General features: G+C 40.3%; 1 protein-coding gene across 2 annotated transcripts; it reads right to left on the bottom strand.

Annotated features, from left to right (window-relative positions):
- Positions 1-2,697: 2,697 nt before the first annotated feature.
- Positions 2,698-22,890, bottom strand: LOC311602262 (integrator complex subunit 6-like). Of its 2 annotated transcripts, XM_084790096.1 has the most exons (6): positions 22,737-22,890; positions 7,660-7,789; positions 5,019-5,060; positions 4,740-4,931; positions 3,384-3,477; positions 2,698-2,835 (listed from the first exon to the last, which is right to left on the bottom strand). In XM_084790096.1, exons 2-6 carry the CDS (start codon positions 7,733-7,735, stop codon positions 2,742-2,744), a joined length of 498 nt encoding a protein of 165 aa, XP_084646222.1. In that variant the 5' UTR covers positions 7,736-7,789; positions 22,737-22,890; the 3' UTR covers positions 2,698-2,741. The 2 variants fall into 2 exon arrangements, with proteins under 2 accessions (XP_084646222.1, XP_084646223.1); XM_084790097.1 differs by lacking the exon at positions 5,019-5,060.
- Between the last annotated feature and the right edge of the window lie 4,934 nt (positions 22,891-27,824).

Genomic DNA, 27,824 nt, shown 5'->3' on the forward strand with positions numbered 1-27,824 from the left:
GAAAATGACTTTTATTCACTAAGATTGATGTTGGCATAGTCACTGCCAAATGTTCAATATGCCAGAGCTGGAGCCAAACTGTGAACCCTACATATGGCACCATGTCCCAGAGTAGTTAGTCAGCTTTGGAGTGGGAGGTTGATTATTTACCTCTGTCAAAGGAAAGGTGGCATTTTACACTTGAATTGACACTATTTATATAAACTGTCTTTTTGTCATTTTTAAAGTGTGTGTGTGAGAGAGAGACAGAGAGAGACAGAGAGAGAGGGAGAGGGAGATGGAGGGGGAGGAAAAGGGAGAGGGAGGGAGGGAGAGAAGGGAAGAGAGAGAGAGGGAGGGAGGGAGGGAGGGAGGGAGGGAGGGAGGGAGAGTAAGCTTAATTTTCTTAGCAAATATATTTTATTACAAACTTATTAACTGAGAGTACTTCACTTATAACCCGAATAACCTAAACAATAGGAAAAGGAGATTAAAGAATACAATGACAAAACCGTAAGGATATCAGTTCCAAGGAACAATTCTCCTGGCATAATCAGCAAGATTTCTTCTTCTGGAACCTGGAGCAACCAGAACCCGGAACCTCAGCCAGAGCCAGGAGCCCCAAAGCCTTCCCTTAAGCGGTTCTCTCTAGGAGTATCTTGAAGTGGAGTGATGAACAGCCAAAACTATCCCAAGTCTCCTAAGACCCCCAACCCCCCTGTTTTTGACTCACATTTATACCTCCTCTCAGAATTTGTTCAAGGATGTTTTTCAGCTGGTTAACAACGAATCTCTCCCACATGGGTGTTCAACTTCTAAGGGGATAAACATCACCTGCTCTCTCACAAGTCTTTTTCTCATCCCCCACTTGTGATCTAAACAAAAAACATGTTTTTTTTTTTTGAGAGAGAGAGAGAGAGAGAGAGAGAGAGAGAGAGAGAGAGAGAGAGAGAGCGCTATGCATGTGGGTGCTCATGGGGCCATAGGAAGGGAAGGAGTAGGGTTCTGTGGAGTTGCATTCAGATGGTTGTGAGCTGCCTGACATGGGCGTTGGGAACTGAATTGAACTAGGGTCCTTGGGGAGAGCAGCAAGTACTCTTAACCACCAAGTCATCTCTCCAGCTTCTGGATATGAATTCCCATCCACTGTATTATGAGAAAAACATTTGTGGTCTTAGAAAGGTTATGCCAACCATCAAGATAGTCCTCATTGGACCACTTCTAAACATGGGACTCATGGGAAATGAATCACGGTGATGGACTCATGCAGACAGCTGTCATAATCTTGTTGCCATAGTCCTGACCTGGCCATCTCAGTGTAACCATGGAATTACCTTCTGACACTTCAGTTTTAATTTTTCCTTTGGGGCCTGCTTGGAAGAACCTGGAAGGTGAATGTTCCCTTCTCATATGCAGTAGAAATAATGGTTTCTTTAATAATCTAGTTCAGCTGGGCATGGTGGCACATGCCTTTAATCCCAGCACTCGGGGGGCAGAGACAGGTGGATCACTGTGAGTTCGAGGCCAGCCTGGTCTACAAAGTGAGTGCAGGACAACCAAGGCTGCACAGAGAAACCCTGTAAAAAAAAAAAACAAAAACAAAATCTAGTTCATGTCCTCAGCAAACAGTGTGGGGTTTCTCTCAGTGTTAATCCTGTCAATTGTTGAGTTTGTTTGTTTGAGACAGGTTCTCACTATGTAGCCTAGGGTTGCATGATACTTACTCATATGCAGAATGGCCTCAAACTCAACACAATTCTCTTCCTCATTACTCCAAATTCTGGGATTACAGACACGTGACATCATACCTGGCTTCAATGTTTCAGTTGTCAATTTTACTTAATTTTGCCTTGTAGAACAATAATAGGTTGTCACTTCACTAAGCATTTTCACCAAAGAAATTAAAAAGACTTCCATGGACTCATCTGTGGTGGGATATGACTAATTCCAGCACGCTGTAGGACTGACACAGGAGAATTACTAATGTGAGACCAGCCTGAATGACGTAAACATTTCAAGGCCAAGCTAAGCTACATAGTGTAGAGCTAGCTCAACACCACCACCAACAATAAACACAAGGCTTCACTGAATTGGAAATTGCAGACATCATTGAAATATTTGGATGATCTAATTAATCTACCTTAATCATAGGCACAAGTCTATTACTGTAAATTATGGAGTGATGAAAACAGTTTTTTTTTTCAAATGAAACAGGATGCTGCTATACAAAGAGCTGAGGAGGACTGTGTGGAAGAAGTGAGGCTCTTCTTAGCACGCATGTGCTTTTGTGATTAGAGATCATGGACATTTATAGCAGCCAGATTCACACTGGACATGCAGTGTCTCAGCCCAGATGTTCAGTAAAGAGGGTTGGGGGACAGCCCACTAAGCCAAGTACCATGACCTATTGAGGGGCTATCTCTGGGCAATAGGAATAGGAAAATATTGAGAAAGAAGACGCTTCTAAATGCCAGAGATGACACTAGTGACCTACTGTAGAATACAGAGCTGTCATGGTATTTACCTTATGAGACAATAACAGTACAGAGGAGAGAAAAACAACAAACTATCAAGAAGGTATGCTTTCAAACAAAGGGCCAAAACCCATTTTTACTGAGTAGTTTAAAACAATTTCTCTTAAATGTAATTATCTTAGCTAACAGATAATTTTAGCATCCTACTACTACGTTCTTGAATATACAAAACTATTTGTTGCATCTTGCTGACCACAGTAATAACAGGGTTTTGCATCAAGCACTGGATTATTTGCTGTAGGCAACCACAACTGAAGAGCACTCAGACAACAACTCTTCACGTTTCTTCTCAAGGCACTGAATTAAGTGACGTCTTTTAAATCTGAAAATAAAAATACATGCCATTTTTAATGATTCATTTTTATGTGCATTGGTGTTTTACTTGCAGATATGTGTGAGGGTGTTGAATGCCCTGGAACTGGAATCACAGACTATTGTGAACTGCTATGTGGGTGCTGAGAAATGAACCATGTCCTGTAGAAGAACAGCTAGTGCTCTTAACCTGTGATCCATGTCTCCAATCTACATGTCAGTTTAAAAAAATATATTTCCTAAAAAAAACCTGTGCTGTGTGATCCAAAGCTGGGGGTCACCACAGTGAGTGCATCCCAGGTACCAGGTGCTCTAGGCAATATGAAGAGTGTCCACTAAGGATCAGAGCCCAGCTCAATGTTACAGAGACAGTGGGGGGCTCAGTGGGCCTGTGTCAAATACAGGTGACATCAACTGGAACATCTGTGCTATCAACTTTAACTCTGAGCGAGGGCCAGGGACTGAGAAACTCAAGGAAGACGCTGTCTCACTCCCTCACCCAACCGCTGCGGTGACCTAACAGCTGGAAGGAGACGTGCAGTCCTTCTGTGCACCCACCTTGCCGCCTCCTTGATGGTGAAATCGACATACCGTATCCTGCGTTCTGGAGGTCCTTGAATTTCTTCAAGAATCTTGAAAAGCTTTCCATACTCTGGAGAGAATGTAAGAATACTTACTTCAGTATTTCTTAGAAATGAAATAGAAGTGGATCTGGGTGAATCTGTAGTATGCTTCATGGTCAAGAATGTTAAATTGTAGGTATGTGCTCTAAGGATGTTAAATGGTAGGTATGTGCTCTAAGTGCCTATGTATAGATAGTACCACAATTCTTGTGAGCACTAATCAAGTGATGCTAGAGATGGAAGACAGGATCTCCTGAGATATTTTAGTCACAGTAAAGAGTGACTGTGCTGAGCTACATAGAAAACTGTGGCTGGAGCAAAGGCTCTCCCTCCTGATGCAGGCTCAGATTATTCTAATCATACAGCTTATGATGCTTCAGAGAAGCCACTTCTTGCAGCAGGTGGGAACTAACACAGAGGCCTACAACTGGACAATATGTAGAGGGCCAGACCGTGGAGCTCTCAGTCTTAATGGGATGTCTTCACCAAAGCCCTCCCTTCAAGGCTCGGGGATCTATGCAGAAGAGGGGTTAGAAAGATTGCAATGGCCAGAGGAGAGGGATAACTCCAAGGAGACAGAGTCTTCCAGACACAGCAGGATTGATATGCATATAAACTGACGCATGAGATCTGCCAGACAATAGATTCAAGCCAGACAACATCCCTGTCTGGAGAGGAGTAAGTAGGCACAAAATTCCACCCTTAGTAGAGAGGCTATTTGTAATCAATTCCTTCTAGCAAACAGAAAATCAGTTTTCTCCAATGGGGTATGTCAATCTGTCAATCACACTCCAGGACTAGGCCCCCATGCCTAGTTGGCCAACACAAAACAGACCCTGGAATTTGTTTGTTTGTTTAGTTGGTTGGGTTTGGTGGGGCATGTGTGCATGTGTGGGTGCCTGTGTGTGTGAGTGTGTGTGTGTGTGTGTGTGTGTGTGTGTGTGTGTGTGTGTGTGTGTGTGTGTCTGCCTGCCTGCCTGCCTGTCTTTCTTTTTGTGTCTGTGTTTCTGTGTATGTGTTCATGCTTGCCTTTTGTTTCAGTATTCCTGTCTTATTGTTCTATTTTTCATTTTTGGGATTTTAGTTTGTTTGATTTTTGTTTAGAGGGTTTTTGACAGAGAAAGAGAGAGAGAGAGAGAGAGAGAGAGAGAATATTTAGTTGAGTGGGTAAGAAAGTATGAAAGATCTTGGAGAACAAAGAATATGATCAAAATATATTGTATGAAAACATTTTAATAGAAAAATTAGAACTATTTTCCTTATCTGTTAGTAACCATTTTCCAGTACTTACTTCGTCCATATCTTCTAACTTCCTTCATTAGCTGACTTTTTATATCAGCATTGAATTTCTCATGGCTTACTCGGTACCCACTGGACACACCTTCACCTGCCACCACTGCTGAAACATTGCAGGCACCTGCAGGCATTTCACTGCTAACAATTCCTCCTGTGAATGTGGCATCACCACCTTCAGGAAGTAGCCCTGTATTGGCAAAATTAGGAGATTTGTCAGATGGAAAACTCGTTTTTGGAGCCCATTTTGGAGAGACTTTAGTTGTGCTGGGACCACCTTCCATCATCTTATCCTGGTCCTTCAGGTTGACAGTAGCATCTGGAAAGCAAAGAGAAAAGTTGAGCTGTGAAGTGGGTGAGCTCTGTCACCTGACATGAGTATTTTTGTGCTCCTCGGTGTCTAAAATTATTTCAGAGGCGGAGAGTACTTAAGAGAGAAATCCTCAACAACAACAAACTCACCCCAGGACCCAATGTACCTTCTGCATCCATGAGTGCACACATAACCTAGTCGAACAGGGCAATGAAGAGACAAACATGTACAGATATGTGGTATGCAAGTATCACATGATGTGAACATATAAGGTGTTTCTAGGAGCTGCAGAGGTGGCTCCGCAGTTAAGAGTTCATACTGATTCTGCAGAGGCCCGAAGTTCAGTTGCCAGCACCCATATTGAGCAGCTAAGTGAATAAGTTGGTCTGCCAGCAATCTCACTGGGAGGGAGTCAGAGGCAGATCCTGTAGCAAGCCTACAAGCTAGGCTAGCTGAATTAGCCAGTTCTGGGTTCAAGTGAGATACTATGGCAAAATAGAAGGTGAAGAATGATTGAGCACGATACCAGGCATTCAGAGAGTATGAGTCTTCTGGCCTCCAAGATTACCTGCTCACTCCCCAACCCCACCACTACATAGCTAAAAATAAATAAATAAATAAAAAATAAACTCTTTTTAAAAATGTTTCTACTCTTTCACCCCAAATCCCAATCTGTGAATGAGTTCACTCTTCTTTCCCTTCCATGTGAATTCTTTTCCCTCCTAGTCTGATGCTCCTATGCCATTTACTCATGTGCTATGCCAGGTACCAGTCAGGACATGGTGAGCAATGAAATAGACAGACAAGCTCTTCTCTTGTCCAAACAGAACTCAGAGTGTCATGGGGACATCAGGGAGGAAGTACACTCAGCTACCAGAGGTTCACAGCTGCTCTCATGTTCATGAAGTGAGCATGGATGTGTAAAGGAGAAACAACAGGAGCCCATAGGACCATTGGGGTAGTGGCAGAATCTTTAAGAAAAGGCAGTCTGTGCAGACTCAGAGGAAGAATTCAGGGCTATGAACCATAGGCCACAGGGACAGGCAGAGTGTGACAAGGATACCATTGTGATTTAGGAGAGCAACAAAAGGTAGAATGAGTCATACAGGGTCTTTTAAAAAAGATTTAATTATTTATTTTACATATGAGTGCCCTGCCTGCATGTATACCTGCCTGCCAGAAGAGGGCATCAGATCACATTATAGATGGTTGTGAGCCACCATGTGGTGGCTGGGAATTGAACTCAGGACCACTGGAAGAACAGACAGTGCATTTAACCTTTCAGTCATCTCTCTAGCCCCTATATAGGTTCTTGTACACCACACTCATGAGTCAGGTCATGTCCTCGGTGCTTAAGAACACAGACGATGGGCTTCCAGCACAGGCATGGACGGCATATGCTCATTTACCTGTCACTATATTCATCTGAGCTACAGAAACAGACATCATAATTAAGAAGTGGGCAACAAAAGTAGGCTTATTGGCACATACACCCTTCATCCCAGCACTAAAGAGTCAGGCACATGTGGATCTTTGTGAGTTCGAGACTAGCCTGGCTACATAGCAAGTTTCAGGCCAGGCATAGTGAGACACAATGAGACTCTGTATAAAAAAAAACAACCCTAAACTAATCTTTGAGGGTGGAGAGATGGCTCAAAAGTTACACATGCTTGCTGCTCTTCCAGAGGATCTGAGTTCAGTTCCCAGCACCCACGTTGGGAAGTTCACAACTGCTAGTAACTCCAGTTCCAGGGGATCCAACCTTTTCTTCTGGTCTTGACATGTGCCCTCCACAACCATGGGAAACATACATAAATTTAAAAAAGAGGAGTAGAAACAATGGGAAGGAGACAGATCAAAGAAGGCATTTTAGGTCCTTTGTGGTGATCAATCTGGCCAGAGTAGACTTTAATGCAGTACATAAATGGTCTGGTTCAGAAATCATTGCATAGTTAAGCAACTGAACAAAAGGCAGGAAAACCATGGTAAAGTTTCACCAATAAAATGCAGAAATACAAAGTAGATCATGGAAACCATGGTAAATGGCCATAAATGAGGAAGGACTGGGAGAAGAGGAGGGAGGGGCTGCTATAGTGATGTAAACTAACTAACTAACTAAAAAAAAATGTGCTCATCTAGCTGGGTGGTGGAGGTGCACACCTTTACTCCCAGCATTTGGGAGGGAGAGGCAGGTAATTTCTGAGTTTGAAACCAGCCTGGGCTATAGAGTTCCAGGGCAGCCATAGATATTCTGTCTTGACAAATGAAGCAACAACAAACAAAATATATGCTCAACAATGAATAATAATGGCATCTCAGACCACTGATGCTGTCCACAACAGTTTCCGGTACAAAGGACACAAGAGAGCATATGAAGCACAGCATGAAGGAGAGGTGAGGACAGAAAGCAGACACACAACCAGGGCCTGAGCACAAGCCAGAGGATCCAGCACCTCCACCCTGTTAGAACTTATACCATCCTCGTGCAGGAAGCTGCTTTAGCCCTTCCACTCTTTATGCAGATATAGCATCATTTTCGTTTTTTCACATATGTTCCCTTCCACTTGCAAGCCAGTACCTGCCTAGCCACAGGAGACCCAGTTACCTTCTTGCTTTACAATGTCTAAGGCTTCAAGATGGAGTTCTCCCTCTGTTTTTTCCATTGGTACGGTGGTCATCATACACCTCGTTTATGGTAAGGTAGCATCCGAGGCTTATCCAGTAGGGTCTTCTTCCTTTTCAGAAAATAAAAAAAGCTCTTTGGCTTCATCAGCCATAATCTTTATGTAGAAAACATTAACATCTTCATGCCTTCAATGACAAAATCTAAACATACAACATTGAAAAATGAAAAAGAGGGGAAAAAACCCCAAAGCTTCTGTGTGGAGAGATGGTTAAGTGGTTAAAAGCACTAGCTGTCCTACCAGAAGACATGGGTTTGATTCCAAGAATCTATATGGTGTGTCACAACTGTCTGTAACTCTAGTTCCAGAGGATCTGATGCCTTTATCTGGCATCCACTAGCAACAGGTGTACAAATATATGTGCAATCAAAATACTCACACTCATACAAAATAATATAAAGCAAAGTTTCTATGGTAGAACTGCAGTTTACAAGTTTCTTTTGTGTGGTTCCTCAATGAAAAGAGTCAGGAAAGCACAGAAAATGCAAAATGTGAAAAAGAAACGGTATATGGTTCCTCCAAAAGTTTACTTATGACCTCTTGATAAAGTGAAATTATTCAAATGTGTTCAGTACCAAAGAAAATCAGAAGTTCAGTGTGACAAATGATACCCAAGCTCAAAGGAGTCACTAGAAATGGGAGGATAAAGGAAAGAAGTCAATTCATGAAGTGGGTGAAAAATTTGACAACAAGGTAGAGATTCTTCTGGGGATGGAGTGAGGGAGCTAAACATATACCTTGGGTTATGTTTAATAAATCAAACAAAACATTTAACAGAAAGCATCCAGACCAAGTATAACAAAGAATTCCAGGACTTAAACACAAAACTGAGAGAATATTATACTCAAATAGCAAAAATCAAATAAAAAACCATGGCAATCCAGACAACAGCATTTAGGGAACACTAGGACATGAGCAAGAGACCAATCTTGTCTGGAGAGATGGTTCAGCTGTCTAGCACACTTGTTGCTCTTTCAGCACTCAAGTGGTGGCCCATAGCTATCCACAACTCCAGTGCCAGGGGATCCAATGCCTTCTTTTGACCTCTGTGCAGGCACACACCTGATATACATAAGTACATGCAGGTAAAACATTAACATACATAATTAAATATATTAAAAAGGAGATCAATCATATGAGCTTTTGGCTTAAAAAAAAGGAGCTAAGTTCCACTCTAACCACATAGACTGTAGTCCACAAGAGTCCAGCAGAAAATTCCCCAAATCTTGAGAAAGATGTGGCTATGTAAGGAAAGGAGATATTTGCAATCCCAACTAGATATGCTCAAAAAAGCACCACTCCATGTCGTCATTGTATGGCTTTAATGCAGAGGGAACAAAACAAAGAAAAATATCCTAGAAGCTACATGACAGAAGCATCGTTAGGTACAGAAGATGTTTGTAAAGAAACCCTAGAGCCAGGAGACCAGGCACTGAGAAACGTATGGCCTTGTGAGAGTTGGCTCTCTCCTTCTACCACATGGGTCTCAGGAACCAAACTCAGCTGTCAGGCTTGGAGGCAGGCATCTCTGCCTACTGACACATCTCTGTGGCCAGTATTTCAAGTTTTGAAAAGTAGTAGCTAACCAGGAACCACAGACCAGCAGAGCATCAGAGCTCTGAGACTAAGGAAATCTCAGGGAGACAGGGAGTAGAGTGGACATCAGACTCCCCAAACCCGACCTGCATCAGTCCCTGGAGAACTCTGATGCCACAAGGGAACCCAGAAGGCTGTGGACACTTAGGCCTGACCCAGAGCACATTCTGAGACCCAGGATGATTCTGGGACTCACAGAGAGTAGGGGATCACTGGCTGTGAGAGACCCAAACTACAGAGCTGGCCTCCTGCCATTCAGATCAGTGAAGCATCAGAGCTTTTGGCCTAGGGAAATAATGAGAAATGGATGATTCTATCCCCAGACTACCTCCACCCAACTCCAGAAGCTACCTCCCAAAAACAGAGATGGCAAGATGACTAAAGGACAGCGTAAAATCATACACACACACACACACACACAAAAACCCAAAACACTATGAAGTCTCCGGATCCCAGCTACTCCAAAGAAAGCAACCCAGAGAACTCAAACATGATGGAAATACAAGAAAATGGCCTCAGTATGAGGATGATAATGGAAGAAACAAAATTCATAATCAAAGGCAGGAAGACACAGGCAAACAAGTAGAAGACATAAAAGAGGCCTTTAGAGAGGCACTGGAAATTTTCAGGAAAATCCACATAACCAGATGAAGGAAATCAATAAAACTGTTCAAGCTTTGAAGGCCTATAGAGAGGCAATGGAAGAAACTCAGGAATACACAAACAATCAGATGAAATAAATCAATGAAACAGTTCAAGATCTGAAGATGAAAATGGATTCAATGATAAACACACAGACAGAAGAAAAACGGGAACATGAGAGCTCAGAGAGGAAGGCGAATAACACAGAAACAAGCCTTTATAACAGAAGCCAAGAGGTGGAGGAACAAATTTTAGGTCTAGAAGATAGAATCGTAGATCTTGAAGCAACCATTGAAGAAAATGCTAAATCTGGAAAAATCCTGACACAAAACATCCAAGAAATCAAGGACACCATGAAAAGAAGAAAGCTGAGGATAATAGGCATTGAGGAAAGAGAAGATGCCAGATTCCAAGGCAAAGAAAATATTCTCAACAAAATCATAGAAGAAAACTTCCCCAATCTAAAGAACGAGATGCCTATAAACATAGAAGAGGCCTATAGAACACCAAATATAATAGACCAGAAAAGAAAAACTTCCCGTCACATAATAATCAAAACACAAAATATACAGAACAAAGAAAAAATATCAAAAGCTGCAAGGGAAAACGGCCAAATAACATTTAATGGCAAACCTATCAGAATTTCACCCAATGTCTCAGCAGAGACCATAAAAGCCAGAAGGGCCTGGACAGAGGTCTTGCAAACCCTAAGAGACCACAGATGCCATGCCAGACTATTTTACCCAGCAAAACTATCAATAACCATTGATGGAGAAAACAAACTATTCCATGACAAAACCAAATTCAAACAGTACTTATCCACAAATCCAGATTAACAGAAGGTACTAGAAGGAAAACTCCATCCCAAAGGGACAAGCTACAACCAAAACTACACAGGAAATAGATAACTACCCCATCGCAAGAACACAACTGTACAAATGCTCTACTGGAACCAACATCAAAATTAAGACTCTTAACACTCACTGGTCATTAATATCTCTCAACATCAATGATCTCAATTCTCCAATAAAAAGACACAGACTAACTGAATGGATGCATAAACAAGATCCAACATTCTTCTGCATTCAAGAAACACATCTCACCCATAAAGATAGATATTACCTCAGAATAAAAGGCTGGGGTAAAATATTCCAAGCAAATGGCCACAAAAAGCAAGCCAGTGTAGCCATTTTAATATCTAACAAAACAGACTTTGAACCAAAATTAATCAAAAGGTAAAGTCAAAGGTAAACTCAACCAAGAGGACATCACAATTCTGAACATCTATGTTCCCAATACAAGGTCACCCACGTTTGTAAAAGATCTATTAACGAGCTTAAACCACACATCAATCACCACACAATAATAGTGGAAGACTTCAACATCCCACTCTCATTGAAGGGTAGGTCATTGAAACAGAAACTAAGCTGAGAAATAACATCATTAACCAATGCCATGAACCAAATGGATTTAATAGATATCTACAGAACCTTTTACCCAAACAAAAAGGGAATATACCTTCTCTGCACCCCATGGAACCTTTTCCAAAATTGATCACATAGTAGGTTACAAAGCAAGCCTCAACAGATACAAGAGGATTGAAATAATACCTTGTATCCTATCAGATCACCATGGTTTTAGGCTGCACTTCAACAACAACAGAAATAACAAAAAGCCTATACATACATGGAAACTAAACAACTCTCTACTTAATGACACCTGGGTCAGGGAAGAAATAAAGAAAGAAAATGAAGACTTCCTGAAATTCAAAGAAAATGAAGGAAAAACATACCCAAATTTGTGGGATACATTGAAAGCAGTGCTAAGAGGAAAATTCGTAGCACTAAGTGCCTTTAAAAAGAAATTGGAAACATCCGACATAAGCAACTTAATGACACAGTTGGAAGCCTAGGAAAAAAAGAACAGTAACACCCAGGAGGAGTAGACATCTGGAAATAATCAAACACAGGGCTGAAATTAATGAATTAGAAACAAAGAAAACAGTGCAAAGAATCAACAAACCCAAGAGCTGGTTCTTTGAGAAAATAAAAAAGATAGATAAACTGTTAGCCAAGCTAACTAAAAGGCAAAGAGACAGTATCCAAATCAACAAAATCAGAAATGAAAAGGGAGACATAACAACAGACACTGTAGAAATACAAAGAATCATAAGATCCTACTTCAAAGGCATATATGCCACAAAAATTGAAAATCTAAGGGAAGTGGTTGATTTTCTTGATCAATTCTACTTGCCAAAATTGAGTCAAGAACAGATAAACAAGCTAAATAGTCCCATTTCCCCTATAGAAATAGAAGCAATCATTGATAGTCTCCCAACCAAAACAAAGCCCAGGGCCAGATGGTTTCAGTAGAGAATTCCACCAGACCTTCAAGGATGAGCTAATACCAATACTCTTCAAGCTACTCAAAAAGATAGAAATGGATGGCACATTACCAAATTCATTCTATGAGGCCATAGTCACATTGATACCTAAACATCACAAAGACTCAACAAAGAAAGAGAATTTCAGACTAATTTCTCTTATGAACATTGATGCAAAAATACTCAATAAAATACTTGCAAAACGAATACAAGCACACATCAAAGCTATCATTCACCATGACCAGGTAAGCTTCATTTCAGTCATGCAGGGATGGTTTAATATATGGAAATCCATCAATGTAATCCACCATATAAACAAACTGAAAATGAAAAAACACATGATCATCTCCTTAGATGCAGAGAAAGCACTCGATAAAATCCAACACTCATTCATTCATGTTCAAAGTTTTGGAGAGATCAGGGATACAAGGCACATACCTCAACTTATTAAAGGCTATATACAGCAAGCTAATAGCCAAAATAAAAAACCTCAACTTAAAACCAGAGACAGTAAATTGGTCAGAAGACAAAGTAGGGAAGAGCCTGGAACACACTGGCACAGGAGACAACATCCTGAACAGAACCCCTACAGCCCAGGCCTTAAGGTCAGCAATTAATAAGTGGGACCTCATGAGGCTGAGAAGATTCTGTAAGGTAGGAAACGCTGTCAACAGAACAAAGTAACAGCCTACAGATTGGGAAAAGATCTTCACCAACCCTACATCTGACAAAGGTCTAATAACCAAACTATATTTTAAAAAAACTCAAGAAATTAAATACCACCAAACCAAATAACCTAATTGAGAAATGGGGCTCAGAACTAAACAGAGAATTCTCAAAAGAGGAATATCAAATGGCTGAGAAACACTTAAAGAAATGCTCACCATCCTTAGTCATCAGGGAAACGCAAATCAAAACAACTCTGAGATTCCATCTTACACCCATCAGAATGGCTAAGATCAAAAATTCAAGCGACACCACATGCTGGCGAGGATGTGGGGAGAGAGGAATACTCCTTTATTGCTGGTGGGAATGCAAACTAGTACAGCCACTTTGGAAATCTATCTGGCACTATCTCAGAAAACTGGGAATAAGGCTTCCTCAAGACCCAGCTATTCCACTCCTTGGAATATACCCAGAAGATGCTCCACCACACAACAAGGATATATGCTCAACCATGTTCATAGCAGCCTTATTCATAATAGCCAGAACATGGAAGCAGCCTAAGTGTCCCTCGGCAGAAGAATGGATAAAGAAACTGTAGTACATTTACACTGTTGAATACTACTCAGCTATTAAAAACAAGGAATTTCCGAAATTTGTGGACAAATGGATTGAGCTAGAAATGATCATAATGAGCGAGTTAACCCAGAAGCAGAAAGAGTCAAATGGTATATACTCACTTATATCTGCATATTAGCCCAAGGGGCATGTCCCATGAAAGTCTTCACTTACCAGGAAAGTGGGACAGAAGGGAGGACATCCTATTGGGACTCTAGATGAGAGAAGCATGGGAAAATAGCAAGGTACAAGGATCCAGAGGGTCCTAGAAACCCACAAGAAGAACATTATGATGGGCAGATATGGGCCCAGATCTCCTGCTCAAACTATGACACCAGCCAAGGATAATACGTACAGTAAACCTCAAACCCCTACCCAGATCTAGCTAATGGACAGTAAAATCTCCACAGTTGAGTGGAGAGTGGGGACTGACTTTCATATGAACTCTGGTACCCATTGGAGTGTTTGTCCAAAAGCCAAACTAGCAAGTGTTTTCTCTCATACAACAATCTAGATTTAGCACTATGTATACACAACAGGAAGCAGCAGCAGGCCCATTTGGGTAAAGGAAGTGCAGTAGCAAAGGGAGAAAGAGGGGGAGGGCAGGGGAGGGCGAGGAGAGCAGGAGTAAAATGCAATCATGCATGAAGGATGCCATCTTGATACCTATGATTATGCTGCAGGCCTATTCAACAATTAACAAATACTAAAAGTGGGTCTACAAAACAACAACGACAAAAAAAACCACTAATCTATGACATCAAATTCCATTAAAAAATACCAAACATTTCCTATCCACATTTGCAAACAAGAAAAGGATGCATACTCTCTACCCAGAAAACACTGCGGCACAGCCAGAGAAATGTGAACAAACAACAGCTAGAAAGAGATAAATTCAAGTATCACTACCCACAGGTGACATTTCTATTGGGAGAGACCTTTTAACATGGCACACACAAAAAAACAAAAACAAAAACAAAAACAAGTGTGCAGTAGTACACACTTGTAATCCCAACACTTGGGGAGGCAGAGGCAGGCAGATCTTTGTGAGTTTGAGGCCAGCCTGGTCTACAAAGCAAGTCCAGGACAGCCGGAGCTACACAGAGAAACCCTGTCTTGACCCCTCCTCAAACATTACAGTTACTAAGTGACTACAGCTAAGTCTCTAGACCTAGCAACAAGAATCATAAAGCAACTATATTCTGTATAGTAAGCACAAATAATTAGTAAATAAACGTCAAAATATCAATGAAAGCATGCTCCAAATCTTGAACGCCTAGGAATATACTGACAGATAGGCTAATGCATTGTATAGAAAGTATAAACCATCATTTAAAGAAAATGGAGACTGCAGTAACTTTTAAAAAAGTCTTTCCCTGGAGAAGAAGTGTTTTAAAAAATTAATTTCTTCTAGAAAGATAGTAATAATTTCACTCAAAATTGCACTATGCTACTTTATTTTGAAAAATGGCAATCCAATAATGAGTATGGGTGTAAAGTTGCTTAGCCCATCAGGTCTTTTGTTTTGTTTTGTTTTTTAAGATAGGGTTTCTCTGTGTAGCTCTGGCTATCCTGGAATTCACTCTGTAGACTAGGCTGGCTTTGAACTCACAGAGATCTACCTGCTTCTGCCTCCTGAGAGCTGGGGTTAAAGGTGTGCACCACCACTGCCTGGTGACTATCCAGTCTATGTAAAGCAACTATGTCAGAAGACACATTCCCAGATAGGAGTTTTAAAATCATAGAGGTGCTGGGGAGACATCTGTCAGTCAAGTGCTTACCCTGAACCTACATAAATATGCTGTGTGTGGTGGTGTTCGCCTGTAACCCCAGCAGCAATAGGGAGGCAGAGATATGCAGAGCAGATACTTGGGGTTTGTTGGCCAGCAAATCTTGCCCAATTAGTAAGTTTCAGGCCAATAAATGACTCTATTGCAAAGAAGGTGGAGAAGGATCCTGAGGACGACACTTGAGTTTATCCTCTGACCTCCACATGCATGTGTACACACATGAATACACTCCCACATATAACATACACACATTTAAAAACAAATATATCTGAAACCATGTGATATTGGAGCCAAGGTGGGTAACTATAGCACTTGGAGAAGACATAGGATCTAGAAACAAGTATACATATTGAAAGATTAAAACTTGGAGAAGTTCCTTCTTGCAGCAGATGAGAATTAACCCAGGTGCCCCAAACTGGACAAGGTGCAGAGAATAAGAAACTTTGGAGGACTCAGACATAAATGGGATTTCTTTATCAAGCACCTCCCCTCAAGGCTTGGGGATCTATGTGGAAGAGGAGGCAGAAAGACTAAGTGCCAGAGGTGGTAGATGACTCCAAGGCAATAGTGGCTTCCATAAACAACAGGACAGATGAATTCACAGAGCCAGTAGCAGCACCCATAAGACCTGGACATGTAATTGACCATAAACGTGGTCACAAAGCAAATCTCAACAGATACAAGAAAATCAAAATAATCCCTTGTATTTTATCAGACCATCATGGAGTAAAGCTGGAACTCAACAACAGCAGAAACAACAGAAAGCCTACAAACTCATGGAAACTGAGCAAATTCTTATTCAATGACCTCTGGGTCAGGGACAAAATAAAAGAAGAATTTAAAAGCTTCCTAGAATTCAATGAAACTGAGCACACAACATACCCAAACTTATGGGACACAATGAAAGCAGTGCTAACAGGAAAGTTCATAGCACTAAGTGCCTTTATGAAGAAACTGGATAGATCCCATACTAGCAACTTAACAGCACACCTGAAAGCTCTAGAACAAAAAGAAGCAGACACACCCAAGAGGAGTAGATGGCTCCAAATCATCAAACTCAGGAATAAAAATCAATAAATCAGAAACAAAGAAAATAATTCAAAGAATCAATAAAACCAAGAGGTGGTTCTTTGAGAAAATCAACAAGATAGACCAACACTTAGCCAAACTAACTAAAAGGCAGAGGAAGAGTACTCAAATCAACAAGATCAAAAATTAAAAGGGAGACATAATAACAGACACCAAGGAAATCCAAAAAATTGTTAGTTCTTACTTCAAAGGCCTATATGCCACAAAATTTGAAAATCTAAATGAAGTGGACAATTTTCTTGATAGTTACCAACTACTAAAATTGAACCAAGATCAGGTGAACAAATTAAATAATCCTATATCTCCCAAGGAAATAGAAGCAGTCATCAAAAGCCTCCCAAACAAACAAATAAATAGTCCAGGGCCAGATGGATTCAGCACAGAATTCTACCAGACCCTCAGAGCAAAGCTAATACCAATTCTCTTCAAACTATTCCACAAAATAGAATCAGAAGAAATATTGCCTAACTCATTCTATGAGGCCACAGTTACCTTGATACCTAAACCATAGAAAGACTCAACAAAGAAAGAGAATTTCAGACCAAGTTCTCTTCTGAATATTGATGTAAAAATAGTCAATAAAATATTTGCAGACCAAATCTAAGAACACATCAAAGATATCATTCACCATGACCAAGTAGGCTTCATCCCAGACATGCAGGGGTGGTTTAATATATGGAAATCCATCAATGTAATTCATCATATAAACAAACTGAAAGAAAAAAACATATGATCATCTCCTTAGATATCAAAAAAGCATTTGTCAAAATCCAACACCCATTCAGTTAAAAGTCTTAGAGACAGCAGGATACAAGGCACATACCTAAACATAGAAAAGCAATATACAGCAAGTCTATAGCCAACATCAAACTAAATAGAGAGAAACTTTAAATCAATTCCACTAAAATCAGGGATAAGACAAGGCTGTCGAACTCTCTCTGTATCTCTTCAATATAGTACTTGAAGTTCTAGTTAGAGCAATAAGACAACTAAAGGAGATCAAGGGTATACAAACTGGAAAAGAAGTCAAACTATCACTATTCTAGGATGATATGATAGTATACTTAAGTGACCCCAAAAATTCTACCAAGGAACTCCTACAGCTGATAAACACCTTGAGCAAAGTGGCTCAAAATCAACTCAAAAAATCAGTAGCCCTGCTTTATACTAATGACAAATGGGCTGAGAAAGGAATTAGGGAAACTACACTGTTCACAATAGCCACAAATAATATAAAATATCTTGGTGTAACTCTAACAAAGCAAGTGAAAGACCTATATGAAAAAGAAAAACTTCAAATCTCTGAAGAAAGAAATTGAGGAAGATATCAGAAGTTGGAAAGATCTCCCATGCTCATGGATCAGGAGGATCAACATAGTAAAAATGGACATCTTACCAAAAGAAATCTGCAGGTCCAGTTCAATTCCCATCAAAATTCCTACACAATTCTTTACAGACCTTGAAAGATAAATTCTCAACTTCATATGGAAAAATTAAAAATCCAGAATAGCTAAAACAATCCTGTACAATAAAATATCTTCCAGAGGAATCTCCATCCTGAATCTCAAGCTATACTATAGAGCAACAGTAATAAAAACAGCATGGTACTGGCATGGAAATAGGTTAATTGATCAGTAGAATTGAATTGAAGACCCAGAAATAAACCCACACAACTGTGGGCATTTGATTTTTGACAAAGAAGTGAAATGCATACACTGGAAAAAAGATAGCATCTTCAACAAATGGTGCTGGTCTAACTAGATGTCTACTTGTAGAAAATGCAAATATGTCCATTTTTGTCACCTTGCATAAAACCAAAGTCCAAGTGAATTAAAGACCTCAAAATAAAATTATACACCCTAAATCTGTTAGAAGAAAAAGTGGGGAAGAACCTTGAGCTCATTAGCACAGGAGACAACTTCCTGAACAGAACACCAACATCCCAGGATCTAAGGTCAAAACTTAATAAATGAGACCTCATGAAACTGCAAATCTTCTGTAAGGCAAAGGAAATTGTCAACCGAACAAAATGACAGCCTGCAGATTGGGAGAAGATCTTCACCAACCTTACATCTGACAAAGGGCTAATATCCAAAGTATATAAAGAACTCAAGAAATTAAAAACCACCAAACCAAATAACCCAATTAAAAATGGGGTAGAGAGCTAAACAAAATTCTCAACAGAAGAATATCAAATGGCTGAAAAACACTTAAAGAAGTGCTCAACATCCCTAGTCATCAGGGAAATGCTAATCAAAATGACTCTGAGATTCCATCTTACAACCATCATAATGACTAAGATCAAAAACTTAAGTGACAGCACATGCTGGTGAGGAAGTAGAAAAAGGTGAACACTCCTCCCTTGCTGGTGAGGGTGTAAACTTGTACAACCACTTTGGAAATCAATCTGGTGCTTTCTCAGAAAATTGGGAATAGTGCTATCACAAGACCGAGTCATACCACTCCTGGGCATATACCTGAAAGATATGCCACCATACAACAAGGACATTTGCTCAGCTATGTTCATTACAGCTTTATTCATAATAGCCAGAATCTTGAAAAAATCTAGATGTCCATCAACCAAAGAATGAATAAAAAACTTGGGGTACATCTACACAATGGGATACTACTCAACTATGAAAAACAAGGAAATCTTGAAATTTGCAGGCAAATGGATGGGACTAGAAATGATCATGCTGAGTGAGGTAACCCAGACCCAGAAAGAAACTCATGGTATATACTCACTTATAAGTGGATATTGGCCCAATATAGAAGTCCTTTGGAAGATTCTACCCAGTGGGGGAACAAAACAGATACTGGGGCATGTAGTGGGACTATTGGTGAAAAGTTGCAAATGGTATGATAGAGTAGGGGGATGGAAAGATGGGTGTGTGTGGGAGAGAGTTGTCAGGAGCTCTCCAAGGAGACTATCAAGGCTGGTGTATCTGGACCCATGGAGGCCTGCACAAACTGATATACCAACTAAGGACATTGCAAGCAGAGGACCCAGACCCACTGATGAGATGTAGCCAATAGACATGGGGAGGCAGGAGCAGGGGACTACCTCTGATAAGAACACTGGTACCCTCGATTTGATCACTGTCCCTTAGGGGAGAGGCTCCATGGGAACACAGAGGAAGGGGATGCAGGCTATCCAGATGAGACCTGATATGCTGTGGTCAGACAGGGGATGTGGTCCTCACATGTCAAGAGGAGGGGAAGAGAATGGAAAAAGGAGGGAGGGTGGGAACAGGAAGATAAGAGCCAGGGGATTACAATTGGGATGTAATGTGAATTAATAATAATAATAATAATAATAATAATAATAATAATAACAACAACAACAACAACAACAACAACAACAATGATAATAAAGTTAAAATAAAAATGACTTGCACATCTTCAAGCCAGATCAGGCCCCAGCACGGAGAAGTTGAAGTGGACATAATGTCCCACCCATAATCAAGAAGTTATTTGCAACTGATACTCTCTAGCACAGAAAAAAAATCAGTTTTCTTCAACGGAATATCACAGGCTATATCAACCAACTTCAGGTCAGGCCACATGTACCCTGGAATAGTTGGCTGGCGAACAAAAATTGAATTCCATAATTTGAGGGAGTTTTTTGGTTTCCTTTATTGTCTTGGTTCTTTCTTTCCTTCTTTGTTTGCCTTACTTATTTTTTTTCTTTTCTTGAGGTGGGGAGAAAGAATAAAATTGGGCAGGTAGAGAGGGAAGGATCTGACTGGAGTTGAAGGATAGCAAAAAGTAAAAAAAAAAAATTGTATGAAAATACGTTTACATCATAGAGACTTAGAAAATTTATCCTTTGGCTCTTAGTTCTTGGAAGACACGTAAATTTACTTAGGATATTAAAATTTTGGATATTTGGGCAGGCAAAGATTACTTTTGTTTGCCTTTGTAGTTCCTAGGGATTGAAACCAAGACCTCAAAGCTGTTAGGTAAGCTCTGTACCTTGAGCTACATCTTTAGTCTGGTATCTATCTATCTATCCATCTATTAATTTACTGAGACAAGTCTCACTAAGTTGTCCAGGGTGGCATGAAATTACTAGGTAGACTGGATAGACCATCAGCTTGCAGTACTCCTGCTTCAACTCTCTAGGTAGCTAGGATTATAGTCTTATACCACCAGGCAATATTAACTAAAGATTTCTTTGAAGAATAAAACCATTGGCCACAAAGATTAATTGAATTTTAATTTTCGTTCAACTAAAAGACATTTCCCTATGCCATTACTGGACATTCTTTCAATTCTAGCATTGAAGAGGCTATGGCAGAAGGATACAGCTTGAGGTTAGTTTGGTCTACACATCAAGACCCAACTGAAGAAAAAAAGTTTATAAACAGAAAGGGGATGAAAATTTTAATTCACTTCTTTCATGAGTGTATATATCATATTATATTTGAAGATATTTAGAGAAGCAGATTGCTTTTGTAGTTACTAGATATATTGACCTCTACAAGTCAATGTATGTGTGTGTGTAAATGAGTAGAACTGTTCAGACATGGTAGTGACACTGTAACTAGAGCATTTGGGGAGGCTGATGTAGGAGTGGAGTTCATCAGGTTGCTCCAGGTTCCAGCAGAAGAAATCCTGCTGATTACACCACGAGAATCATTCCTCAGAACTGATATCCTTACGGCTTTGTTATTGTATTCTTTAATCTCCTTTTCCTATTGCTTCAGCTCTAACGCAAATTTGAGGCCAGCCTGGAGCATATGAGACCCTGTATCAAAAATCACAGCCACTGCATCAACATCAACAACAAGTGAGTAAAATTCAGGATATACGCTGAAGGAGAAATAAACACGTTTTTTGTTTAGATCACAAGTGGGGGATGAGAAAAGACTTGTGAGAGAGCAGGTGATGTTTATCCCCTTAGAAGTCGAACCACCGTGTGGGGGAGATTGGTTATTAACCAGCTGAAAAATATCCTTGAACAAACTCTGAGAGGAGGTATAAGTGTGAGCCAAAAACAGGAGGCAGGGCCTTTGGAGACTTGGGATAGTTTTGGCTGTTCATCGCTCTGCTTTGAGCTGCTCCTAGAGAGAACCACTCAAGGGAAGGCTTTGGGGTTCCAGGCTCTGGCTGAGGTTCCGGGTTCTGGTTGCTCCAGGTTCCAGCAGAAGAAATCCTGCTGATTACACCACGAGAATCATTCCTCAGAACTGATATCCTTACGGCTTTGTTATTGTATTCTTTAATCTCCTTTTCCTATTGCTTTGGTTAGTTGGGTTATAAGTGAGGTACTCTCGGTTAATAAGTTCGTAATAAAATATATTTTTAAGAAAATTGAGTCTACATATACGCAGAACCACAAACTAAGTTTTCAAATACCAATGTCCCAACAAAATTTGTGCAGGAAGTCAGAAACACTGGTTCTTAATCTCCCTTGTCATCAGAGAAATACAAGTCCAGACATGATGAGTGATTTATGCCCTGCCACCCAAGTGGCAAAAATGGAAACCCAAGTGGCAAAAATTCAGCACATTAGGGTTGGTAAAATTGGAAGTTTCCAAAATCAGTGTTGCCTAAGACAACCGCTGAAGGGCTATATCGAGCTAGTAAGGAAACATTCCTTTGTCTGAACCAAGACAAAAGGATGCAGGTGTAATCTCCCACCCTATGGCTCAAGCCGGCCATCCTGGTGTTTCTCTACACACCATCACTATTCAGGAAAACGGTCACCTAAACCCTCCCCCTAGGGCATAGGCACAGTTCTGAAGCTGAGTCTCCTGTATCACTGAGGTCAAGAATCAGACAAAACCACCACCTATGGGTAGTTGAGTCATCTCCCAACATCACAAATTAAATAACCCAAGAAAAATCCCCAGCCCTGCGTAGTTGAAGTGAGGCTCCCAGCTGGCTGAGTTCAAAGATCCAAGGAAAACTGTCACCCCTGAGTACAGTTGAGGTTCAACATAACTTGATTTCAAGGGCCCAAGAAAAACTGCCTCTCTAAGAGCCCAAACACAGCTCAGTTTCAAGACACAAGGAAAACTGTCACCACTCTGTAGCTGAGACCAGGTCCTAGCTTGCCAGAGTTTGAGGACACAAGAAAAACTCGTACCATTGAGTCGGTGAGGCCCAGCCCAACATGGCTGACTCAGGGAAAACAAAAAACAAAAAACATTCTCTCAGTAGTCAAGGCCAGTCCTTAAAGACGTGTTCTCGCCTAACTCCAGAGACTTACGCTTAACGGAGCCCCTTTCAGCTTGTAAAATAGCAGAGGAGTCACGGAGAAAATGGCTGAGCTTCACTGGCCCTCCTTCCCCTCCTCAGAATTCTTCCTGCTTCAGGATTCTGTGTGCATGCGCAGAGAAGCATGCCACAAGCAGAACAGTTACTGGCTGGGCAGAATTCTTGCAGAGAACTGAGGTAGAATCCCACTAGCAGGAAGCCCGCTGTAGCCTAGAGAACAGTCGGGAACTTGTAGGAAAGCCATTCTCCACCTCTGAATAAATAGTCATCAGAGGTGTCCTCAAAGAGCCATCATAAATATCCTGTGGAGTAGGACTCCATCATAGACGGAGAATGCCCAACTTTAAGTCGCTCTCCACACTAAACGAGAGCACACACCCAGAGAACCGCGTATGCATCTCAGCACTGCAATCCTGATGTTGTGGAAGTGGCGTAGGGATTGTGCAGTTACTGGGAGCTTTGTAGAAAGCCGTCCTCTGAACACCGGCCACTGGGAAATACCACCCCAGCGCAGTGTGTCTGGAACTGAATGAAGTGAATGGGGTACTGGTTTTGCCATAAGAACTCTGATTTATTCGTGGCTGAGAAGACCGGAAAAGACATAAACGGACAACTATTGCTGCTGGGCTCCATGCCCTTTCCAAGCTGGGTCATGGAGAAGCTGTGGTGGAGCGAGCAGAACCTACTATACACAAGCCTGGTGAACAGGAAAACTGCTTGCTACTAGCCCAGAGAACCAGAACGCTTTATAGTGTCCAGGAGGCCTCTGTAGACTGACATCAGTGGCAGTTGCCACAAGAACGCTCTTTAAAGGAGATGGGATCTTTTTCACTGAGCAGGACAAAAGGGTGAATTTGGAGCTGGTGAGCAAAATCAGATATCATCCTGATGGATGCACAAAATATGACAAACTTAATGGGTGACGTTCTATAGACATGTTGGATATAATTGTTTTGTTGTTGTTGTTGTTGTTTAGCATTGCCCAAGTCCTCTGTTTCCTTACTCATCTTCTGTGGAGTTCTATATTTCTCCATTCTCTCCAATTTTTTTTTGCTTCAATTACTTTTTCTCATTTAGTGCATGTGTTTATAATTTTATTTTTATTTTTTATCAAAAATATTTTTATTTGGCAATAAGTATAAAAATAAAAATGCAAAAGGGCTACTTATATAACTTCTAATGGTAAAATGGTTCTGAATTATACTATTAGTGGTATTTACAGCCTTGATTAAGAAGTCGCTTAAAGGTAACATTGACAAATCTAGCACATTTTTCAATCAGATTGACGCTACTATGGCACAAGTGTACTTGATGGCCCTTCAGGAAAACAGGAGTAGAATTTGATGGAACATCTGATTCCTATGGTAAAACGAAGGTCAAGGACTTTGCAAAATATGTTACAAACTATAGCAGATGTTCCCAGATTAAATCATATTTCTATTAAAAAAAAACTACAGAGAGCCTCGGTTGATAGAACTGATAATCACAGAACTGTAGAACCAAGAGGGGTTTTTAGGGACAAGTCATTCCTGACATTTTAGGGACGAGGAGCCTGGCAGGCTGATAAGGTAAAGCGCTAGGATAGGATCCAGACTTGGTTATCAGTGTCTGAGCCAGATCTGAGTTCTCCCAATTAGCCCAGAATGTCTTGCACACACACGCACACATACATATTAAAAAGGACATTTCAGGGTTTTTATAAAAGTATATTTACAGTTCTTTCTGGTAGTAGTTCTGGCTACAGGTTTTGTAAGATGAGCCACTTATTTAGTTTCACTTCCTGGATATTATCCACTGTTATATTTCAGATTCGAGCCCTAATTCCAGGAACTACATACAACTATTAATGTGGCATTAAACAAAGGTTAAAGTAATATTAAAACTGGAACACACTTTTCAAAATGGGTAATACCACTAAAGATTAGCAAACACCAGCACCATGTGGAGAGTGCTTTTTCACACTTGGTTCAGGGGCAAACAGTTTCTCAGTGGTTCTTTTTTTATGGCTATTTTTCTTTTCTTTTTTTTAAATTAAACATTTTTTATTTTTTACATATACATTTATATTATTACACATATATACAATAGACTACCCACATCAAGAAGAACCATGAAACAATCAGGAATTCTATAAATGTTACATTCCTATTATTTGGCTATTTTTATTTGGCAGCCTTGAAGAAAGCATCTTTCCTATCTTGGTGCGTCTAAAATTCTGAATGTAAATCAATCTCCGTCACAACTTGTCATTATCAACTTAAAACATCTATCTGGACCTAAAAATATCTTAACCCCTAAACAACTAAGCTTCATTGTAAAACTAAACTATCTGCTCTTCAACCTCATCAGAGACCTGAGAAGGAGTAAACTTGATTACCTGAGTATACAGGAAGTGCAAATTAGTAGCTTCCCAAATGAGAAAATATCAGAGACAGTTTGCTACCTGAGCAGTTACCCAAAACTCTCTATAACATTGGAGCATCATCTTCAGCCTTCTGGCCCAATATATACAACAGACATATTTGTGAGGCAGGAACTATTGGGGACTTGCTTACCCTGTCTTGGCAGAGTTTGGCCATCGACTCTGCCTGCTTCCAAGCTTGCTCATTTTTAGTCAGAATGTGTTTATAATTTTTATATCTTGGTGAAATGACCTACTTATCAACATAGGAGGTCTTTATTTTTTCATGTTACAATTTCTGGCTTCATATATATTTTGTTTTACATTGTCATCAACCTCATTATTGATGATCGTCTGCGTCGAGTAACTGTTTTTGCCTTTTGGTTTTCAATCTGTCTGTGGCTGCACACACTATGCAGTTACATCATTTTCAAAAATCCATCTTCCTGATGTTCAACAAACATTGACATATATTCAATAGTACTATTCATCCATTTTAAAATTCAGTGGCTTTGGGTAGTTTTTTATTTCTTTCTATTAGTCACTGTCTTGTGTATGTGTGTTGCTTTCAGCCAGCAGGACACTGGTATTTCTTTTAAAAATAATTTATTTATTCTTATTTCACATGCACTGGTGTTTTGGTTGCAGGTATGTCAGTGTGAAGATGTCAGATGCCCTGGAACAGGACTTACAGAAAGTTGTGAGCTGCCATGTGGGTGCTGGCATTGAACTCAGGACCTCTGGAAGAGCATCCATTGCTCTTACCCGCTGAGCTATATCTGCAGCCCCAGGACACTAGTATTTCAAGCAGTAGAACCCAAATATTGATGAACTCCCTTATGATTTTGTTTATCTGAGAATCTCATTCATTAGTGATGGTTTGTTTTGCTGGAGATACCATTCATGATTGACAACACTTGTCTTCTGTTGTTTGAGTCTATCCCTCTCCTTTTTTGTGCAGTGCTGGGAATAGCACCCAGGGTATTGTACAGACTAGAAAGACCCGAGCTACACCCACAACTCTCTTTTAGCATCTTTAATATTATGATGTAGATTTTTTATCTTTTCATGCTTCTGATAAGAAACCAAATATTAAACTTGGCTGGGTCTCTTGTATTTAACAAATACTCTGGCTGCTTTCAGAATCGTCTTTGTCTTGAAAAATATGTCAGTGGCTCTCTGTTTATCTGCTTCATACATTTTTTGAGTTGGACGGCTATTCAGATACACATCTAATACTAAATATGAGAGTTTGGGACTACTGGGTCTTTGAATATTTTTCTTTACATAATTGTCACACTGCTTTCTCACCCCTTCTTCCAAGGATCCTCTTATGTACACTGGGGTGGTTTGAATGAGAATGTCCTCATAGCCTTATATAGTTGAATAATTGGTCTCCAGTTGGTGGAACTGTTTGGGAAGGATTAAGAGGTGTGGCCATCTTGGAGGAGGTGTGTCCCTGTGGGTGGGCCTTCAGATTTCAAAAGCCCACACCACTCCCAGTTAGCTCTCTCCTCTGCCTCCTATTGTCACAGCAATAGAAAAGTAACCAAAACATATAATATACATTATCATGCTTGATGGTAGCCCCTAGGATAAAGTGAGCCTCTCAAAATCTACTAATTTTTTTTTTGCTTGTTTTTAGTTCTAAGACTTGGAATCCAGGTCTCTTAACAGTTATATCCTCTGCTCTTTTTCATTTTTCTTAATTCCAGTTTCTTTTGTCTCTTCAGATTGGATAATTTCAATCAAACTATCTTCAAGTTCACAGGTATTTCTGTCTTCTAAAATCTGCTGTTGAAGTTTTCTAGGGATTTTTCCATGTAAGATTTTATACTTTTCAGGTCCCTACTTTCTATTCATTTCCTCTCATTATGGTTAACTAGTCATATTATCTTTGTTTATACATAATCTTCTTGAATTTATTTAGCCATTTATCCATGTTATCTTTTAGCTCTTTGATACTTAAAACAACCAATGTATTAAATCCAGTTAAAATGCCAGCTTCAAAACCATCGCTATACCTTGAAAGGGGTTAGACAAGTGTAGGCTGAAACACCACAAAGCTCTCCTATTATGATTTCATGGCTTTTCACATTATTTTACTTTCATTTTGGTTACTATAAACCAGGGGCAATACTCCAACTAAACACCCTACATTAGCAAATAAAAACTCCAATATCAGAAATAGGTTGCTGTTGTTTGACAAGACTTTTCCTGGGGAGACGCTGTGCACAGATCTATTTACCTCAGATAGGAAGTCCATGAAGACCCAAGTACAGATACCATCAAAGTCCAACTTGGTGATCCAATGAGTTTTATTGGTATTGCTTTCAGGAATATGGGTGAGTAGTTACTTAAAGAAGCAGAAATGACTCAAAGACAGCTGCATCATCAAAGTCCACCCCAGCATGGGTTGACAGCTCAGAAAAGCTAGGAACCTCGAGCATACTGCACAGCCTGTGGGCAGTTCAGCTGGTTGGAGAGTGTCATTGCCAGGTGAGTGCCTCAGCTGGTCTAAACCTCTTCCAGGCAGCTTCACTGGTTTCTGTTTGTTCTCGACGCTGCTGGTCTAGTCTCAGGGTCTTCTTTGCAGGCTGTCTTCTCTAGAGGAACTCTCAAAAGTCTTCTTTACTCTAACAGGGCAAGGCCTAGTGAATCTGGTACATTTCAGGGACT

This window comes from Acomys minous (genome assembly GCF_964271855.1).
Source record: "Acomys minous genome assembly, chromosome: 7".
NCBI classification, from domain to species: domain Eukaryota; kingdom Metazoa; phylum Chordata; class Mammalia; order Rodentia; family Muridae; genus Acomys; species Acomys minous.

Excerpts from the sequence above, each read along its gene's own strand:
- LOC311602262 (XM_084790096.1), bottom strand. The coding sequence starts at position 7,735 with ATGATGACCACCGTACCAATGGAAAAAACAGAGGGAGAACTCCATCTT. Across the intron at positions 4,932-5,018 it reads CCAGGATAAGATGATGGAAG|GGCTACTTCCTGAAGGTGGT; the intron begins GTGGTCCCAGCA and ends TTGCCAATACAG. Across the intron at positions 3,478-4,739 it reads AGTTAGAAGATATGGACGAA|AGTATGGAAAGCTTTTCAAG; the intron begins GTAAGTACTGGA and ends CATTCTCTCCAG.